Genomic DNA, 7,320 nt, shown 5'->3' on the forward strand with positions numbered 1-7,320 from the left:
AACATATTTAACATATTTGAAAATTTACATAATACACATCTAATCTTTTACTATATAAAAATCTAGTCACAATTAGAAATGAAATTACCAAAATAAAATAAAATAAATGTCGAATGAAATGTGATATCCATCATATTCAACTGTTGGAAAGTCAAAGAAAAACCAAAGCAAAGCACATGTCACATCTCATCCCCACACAAAAAAACAAACACACAAACACAACAAAGACAATTCAAAGATCACAACTTCTCCTTCCCCTCTTTCTAAGCTTTCTCTCTCTCTCCTTCAAAAACCAACATTCCATTTTTGGTGGGTCCCACTTCCACGTTCCTTTTCTAATTTCATTTTTTCAATTACCAACAAAATAACCCCTTAATTAATTTTAAAATAAACAACTCCTTTATTCATCAATTTGGACTTTTTTGTTATTTTCCAGAAGAAACTGTTATCTTCTTATGACTATAAATTGTAAATAAAATAAAAGAAATGAAGGAATTGGATTCAATACCAAAGACTCTGATGGAAGATCTGCTTGGCCTTTTGAGGGTTCGCGTGAAGCGCGGTGTCAACCTAGCCGTTCGTGATGTCCGAAGCAGTGACCCTTATGTTGTCATCAAGATGTTCAATCAGGTTTTCTCTTCATTTTTCCTATTTTCATTTTAAAAATTCAATCTTTTTTGGTATCTACGCTACCCCATGTTGTTAATTTTGGAGATTTCTCTCCCTTCTTTTTAATCTTTCTTGACATCTACTTTTTATTTCTAGGTTTTAAGTGGGCCATGTTTTAATTGATGTTTGACTTGGATGATGATCATAACATGGGGGTGTATGTGTCTGTATGTGTATGTGTTGTGTTGTTGCCATCATTAGTTGTTAATGCTACTGTTTGAAATTGAAGCATTTTAATTGCAATTTCTGTGTTGTGGTTGATCTTGTTTAAATTAAGACATCGTTTTTCTGGTTTGCAGAAACTAAAGACTCGTGTCATTAAAAAGGATGTGAATCCTGAGTGGAATGAAGACCTTACGCTTTCTATTATAGATCCGAATCACCTTGTTAAACTGGTGAGTGGCTGAATTTGTGCATTCTTTTTTCTAGTTTGTAAAATTCAGTTCAGTTGAAAGATGGTGATGCTGATTTTTCTGGTTTAGTCTGGTGTTGATGGGATATGTTGTTAATATTAGATGTTAATCATGTTTTTCTTGCCTCTTCATTGGGGAAAAACAAGTTATTTTCATGAATTGTATATGGAACTTCATGAATTGCTCTATTCTGATGTAATTATTGTCCTAAGAATTTTTTTTCGAAGTGTTTGCAAACTTCATTTTAGGTTTTGGCTAAGAGTGTGTTTGAAGTGATGCTTGGAACTTCAATTTCAGAGCAAGTTTGTCTGAAAACTTAGGCTATGTTTGGTTTCAGTTGGGAGTCCTCCAGATATGTTCAAAACGTAAACTGAAAAACTCTGTTGTTTGGTATTGAGTTCAATTCGATTGTAAACTGAGTTTTTCCTTGAAACTCAATTTGAAATGGAAGTAAAGGAAGGGTTTTGCAAATAAAGTTCATTGACACCTGAGTTTTCAAACTTTAATTCGACAATGTACTTAGTAAGAAATCTATGTTTGGATTAAGGTTTCCAAAATTAACTTTGAATAACTTTAATTTTTGTAAATTGAGTTTGTAAAAGCATTTTAAAAATACATTTGATTTTGTAAGCCTAGAAGTAAATTCATTTTAAAAGTTATAGAAGAAGTTCAGTTTAAATGTAAGTGTACTAACGGGCTTTTAATGGAAACCAAACCAAACATAGGCTGAACTCTTATTGCCAAACATGCTTTTGGTAGCAAACTCAATTCTACCTTAACTAACTAAAACAAAAGCTTTTCACTTAAAATCTTGTTTGTCATACTCAGACATGTGTCCTTTTTTCTCAAATATATAATGGTATTTGATCATCTTGCACGCTTTCTTCCTGAATAAAATTGCACAATTCAAATCAGCAAATCAAATGTATTGTTGGTGTTCTCAAAGGTAGTCAATAGATTAGACGATTTGTGACTTGTATTATCCTTTAGTTGCACAAAACAAATGTTAGAACGTTCAGAGAGCGTGTGTGAATTCAAATTCAAGTATAAAAGTCACTTATCATCAAAATTCAGCACATAGACAATCATTATTTGTATCATTGACTTGAGTTAAAGCTCTGATAATGTGAATAGGGCAAACACAAGTTAAAAGAGTGATTTTTGTCTCAAATACACTCTAAGAAAGCTAAGATTAGATTTTCTAAACGCGAGTAAAAATGTAATCATCAGGGTCTGACAAATCAATTAGACTACTCATTAGTTGATGATCCTTTCTGGTTGCAGACTGTGTTTGATCATGACACCTTCAGCAAAGATGACAGAATGGGAGATGCAGAATTTGAGATCTTTCCCTTTATGGAAGCCTTGAAGAGCAACTTAAGTGGCATTCCAAGTGGTACTGTAATCAAAAGAATACAACCAAGCAAGGAGAACTTCCTGGCTGATGAGAGCTGCATCACTTATGTGAATGGCAAGGTTGTGCAAGATATGATCCTTAGATTGCAAAATGTGGAGTGTGGTGAAGTGGAACTTCAGTTGCAGTGGATTGATCTTCCTGCTGCTAAGGGTGTATGATCTTATTATGAACTTCATGCATATAAGATTGCCTTTTTCTGCCTTGTAATACTTAACTTGAGGTCAGGTTTTTCTAAGAATTGTTGAGGAACAAACTGAACTTGTATTTATAATCCGGTTTTTCTGATGCTTTAGTACAGTTTAACATTTTACTTTTCATGTGTAACCTGTTCATTCATTTGGTCTCATTTGCTACATGAAATCTGCATTCATAAGATGCTAACAAAATTAATGTCTGCATAATCTCACTTTATATCAACAGTGATTGCATAATCTTTGTTATTGTTGAAAATTTCATATCAATCAGAGATAAGGCTAGTTTACAATATATAAGTGAGTGTAAACTTCATCTTACAAGTCAGTTTTGTAAGTTTGAGTTAGGTTTAAAGTCTACTTAGTAAGAGTTATGATTGAATTGTATTATATATTATATATTTGTTTCATTTGGAATTGTTTGTAAGTGGTTTAAAGTATTCTCCCTACGTAGAAATTAGAGGTACTTTTTACTTTCATGGTGAATTTTTGAAGAACAGTTGTATGCATCTTGATCTTGATGCAGGTTTTAATTATTTGTTTCATGTTGTATTTTATTTGTAAATAGGAAGAAAGATAAAAATAATGTACTGTATAAAGCAATATCATGAGGAAAAACCATTTATATATTCAAAGAGGATACACAAATGCTTTCATTTTCATTGAGTGAAACTTTTATCTAAATTCTGGAGTTGAACCTTACATTACACTAGTGTTCCATTTATAAATAATTATTCATAGTAAGTTTTTGGGATTTTAAATAACTATGTAAGAGCCATATTTTCACCATGATTTTTTTATTCATTTACCATGCAAAATCTTTAACCTAAACAATGCAGAAAAGTTAAACTCATCTTCTAATTTGAGATTCTTACAAGTTCAGCAATCTCTGCTACTTAAAAAGGAGTTGAGGTTCAATTATTATGTAAGAATTTATAGGACAAAAAAACCATGTGAGAAATCTTCTGTTTCCATGTCTGTATCCTTTCCAGAAACATTCAAGAAACTTTCAAACAGTTAGCGGCTGAAGATATATATATATATATATATATATATATATATATATATATATATATATATATATATATATATATATATATATATATATATATATATATATATACCAAAAATATCATTATAATATATAATATTTTAAAATAGCCACTTAGATCATAACGAGAATAATAAAGTTAACTAAATACGTTGATAGCATCCATAAAAAATTCACACGTATCAAATCTAAATTCATTTTAAGACGAGCAAAAGATAATTTCACAATTTTTCAATTGAAAAATAATTTTAATTTATTGTACTATTTAAATTACTTACATTCTTTGACATGTTTTTTCTTCACTTTTCAATTTTTTTTTCCTTTTTTTTACTCCTCAAATTCATTTTCTAACTTGTGTCTCCTTGTTAATATATAAGTTGTTACAAATAGAGAAAGAAAATAATGTTTACCACTGAAAAAAAATATTAAAAGCTTTTAAATATAAAGTGAAACATAGGATTTATTTCAAAGGTAAGATAACTATTAAGATAAAATAACCTAATTCATTAAAAAGAAGTATCGAAGAATCTTTTAAGTAGATAGATACTAGAAAACCTCCTACAAGAAAGATGTTGTTTTAGATTTTGTGGTGCAAAGTAAAGAAAAAGATACATAAATGAGGTTCTACATTTTTCTTAGTCAACGATAAAATGTTTAATATATGGATTAAAATTAAAGTAAAAGTGCAATAAATCAAGTAATCATGCTTATGATGATAAAGCAAAAGTTTTGGATTAACCCAAGATATGAGGTAATTTTAAACTTTCTTGTTTTGTCTTTTTCTTTTCTTTTCTGCATTTCTATCTCCCCTTTCTTTCTTATGTTTTTTTCTATCTTTGTAAACCACTTTTTGTAAGCTTTCTGAGGTTAAAAAAAAAAAAATTTATGGTCCTCTCTAATTCTTATCAACAAATTTTCGTAGATAATTTAGTATATTTTAATGAATTTTTTAATTATTTTCAGTCACTATTAAAAAAATTCATATTTTCTCTTGATTTTGTTTTGACATTTTTTTTTAGAAAATATTTATAAATTTTGTTATGAAAAAAATTTACAGAAAATTGTTACAATTTTTTTGCAAAATATTTTGTATAAATACTTGTAAATTTTATAATTTTATAGAAAATAATTATTCATGAAAGAATTATCTGGGATGATTAAAATTCTTAGAAAAAATATCAGAAAAAATTCTTTTCTTGCAAATTTTTTTAATAAATTTATAAAAAAAAAATTCATAAAATATACAAGAACTTTTAGTAGTGAATGAACTTTATAATTAAAATTAAATTGCAAATTTCTATGCAATCAAAAATTACTAATTTTAATTAGGTTGTTCTTTTCTAAAAATTATTAAAATCTTTTTGTTTTCTAAAAATTTCATAATTTATTTAATAATTTACACTTATTTTCTCAAAACAAGTCTTGAAATACTTTTTCCATTAGTTTTTGGCCAATAACAAAAATACTGTTTATGGTAAATTCTTGTTTGTATACCATTTCCATTTTCTCTGTATTTGATTTCTTCATATTCATTTTTTTTTTATGTAAAAGGTTAAATAAAATATGAGTTGTGAAAAGTGGTTTACAGAATATATAAAGTAAAATCAACATTGAACAATGTGTTTGAAAATCCTTTGTGAATCCACATAGATATGCTTAATGTGATTTTAAAGCTTTGGTAATATGAAAGAAGCAATTACGTGCACAATTTCATCTTTGCTTCTTTTACCAAAAACTTTGTTTCCTTCTTCACAACACATTCATTTTAATTCACTTCAAAATATTTCTCACATTTATAATATATTTATACTGTTTCATTCATTTTTATTTTTTAAATTAAATAATTTTTTATTTATTTAGAAATGATAAGAGAAACATGATGTGTTGAAGTGAATGATGGAAGAAGAAGAGAGAACAGAGAATGAAAGTGAAAAGAGAAACACTGATTGACATGTGAGTCAGTAACAATTCTTTCATATTCAAAACAAACAAACCAACAAACAACACTGCAACACCCTTTTCTGTTTCCTAAGACCTTCAAAATTAAATACACACTAATTAATTAATAAAATATTTGTTCCCAAAGATCATTGTTTAAATCAAATTACAATTTCAAAAAAAATGTAATTGACTAATACAAAATGTTTAGATTAACGACATTCGCATATCCTTTTGGAACTTGTGATTCATGTGAAAAAAATAAGTTAAAATTGTGAGAAAAAATGAGTTTTGAGTTTAGTAAGACAAGGTATTTATTTATATTATAATTTGTAATACTTTTAAATTATTTATGACGTTCAAGAACATTGAATGTAAAAATAGTGGAAGAATATGGTAGAATATGATAGATAAGTCTTAATAAATTTTAGAATTAAATATGTTTTTTATTCTTTAAGTTTATGTGAAATTTAGAATTAGTTCTTTTTTAAAATTTTTGACTAATTTAGTCATTCATCTTTAAAAATATATGAATTTAGTCATTTTAACTAAATTTTATTAAGTTTATTTGACGTTTCAAGCGCATTTCATGATAATGTTTGAATTGTTTACATCGTTTGACACATTTTCGCTTAATGTTAAATCAAATATTATCATAAAATGCGTTTAAAATGTCAAATAAACTTAACAAAATTTGGTAAGAATAACTAAATTTGTGCATTTTTAAAGATGAAGAACTAAATTGGTATTAAATTTTGAAATGAGACTAATTCCAAAATTCAGTGAAACTTGAGAAACCAAAAACATATTTAACCCTAAATTTTAATATCATTTAAAATTAAATAAATTTAAATTTAACTTAATTTTACAAAATTAATTTATAAAGGTATACTCGTTTATATATTATAATTTTGTGTTATTTTGGATCAATGAAACACCTTTTTCACACTAAAAATTAAACATTTTGAACTTAAGACTATAAAGAATCTCATAACAAATGATACAAGGTTCAAAATTCAGGATATGAATGTACATTAAATTTAACCTCGCAAAACCAAATTAATAAATAAAACTTACTTATACCTATATAATATAATTTAATGAGATAATAAATAAAAAATGATTATAAATTTGAAACATGGAATACAACAAGAATTTTGAGATTCCAATGTGTGAGCAGATACATAATAAAGCCACATGCTCTGAACCACTGAATTCTATTATTATTAAAAACACTTCCCTAACCTCTTTTAGAGTTAAGATTAGTATTTTTAATGTTGTTACTATTAACAACTCTGTTATTCGAAATAAATAAATAAATAAGTTAACTCCACTAGTTAAGAAGTACGTTTGACTTATTATAAACAAAGATTGTCCCAATAAATACAAACATTTATTTTATCATTTGTTTGGATTAAACGATGAGATATTGGACAGTGAAAAAAATAACAAAAAGATAAAATAAATTGTTTGAATTCAGTGAAAAAATATAGGAATAAAAATTTTATTATTTACACAGTGTGTCATATATATTAAGTGATCTTTTATTACACTGAAATTTTGTTATACTAAAGAGAGTTTAATTAAATAGAATTAGACAGTTTATATGTAGTTTGTTGAATATCTACTCTCGATCAAAGA

The 7,320-nt window shown here is 26.7% G+C and overlaps 1 protein-coding gene across 1 annotated transcript; it reads left to right on the plus strand.

Moving 5' to 3' along the window:
- The first annotated feature begins 351 nt into the window (after nucleotides 1-351).
- Nucleotides 352-2,816, plus strand: LOC114181992 (Calcium-dependent lipid-binding (CaLB domain) family protein). Its single transcript, XM_028068729.2, has 3 exons — nucleotides 352-630; nucleotides 969-1,064; nucleotides 2,367-2,816. The coding sequence occupies exons 1-3, from the start codon at nucleotides 487-489 to the stop codon at nucleotides 2,655-2,657; spliced, it is 531 nt and encodes a 176-aa protein (XP_027924530.1). The 5' UTR covers nucleotides 352-486; the 3' UTR covers nucleotides 2,658-2,816.
- Nucleotides 2,817-7,320: the final 4,504 nt, after the last annotated feature.

Source organism: Vigna unguiculata, chromosome 4 (assembly GCF_037176805.1).
Source record: "Vigna unguiculata cultivar grain cowpea cultivar isolate G323 ecotype 2 chromosome 4, ASM3717680v1, whole genome shotgun sequence".
NCBI lineage: Eukaryota > Viridiplantae > Streptophyta > Magnoliopsida > Fabales > Fabaceae > Vigna > Vigna unguiculata.

Coding starts and splice junctions, on each gene's coding strand:
- LOC114181992 (XM_028068729.2), top strand. CDS start 487: ATGAAGGAATTGGATTCAATACCAAAGACTCTGATGGAAGATCTGCTT. Junction 631..968: donor TCATCAAGATGTTCAATCAG/GTTTTCTCTTCA, acceptor TCTGGTTTGCAG/AAACTAAAGACTCGTGTCAT. Junction 1,065..2,366: donor CGAATCACCTTGTTAAACTG/GTGAGTGGCTGA, acceptor TTCTGGTTGCAG/ACTGTGTTTGATCATGACAC.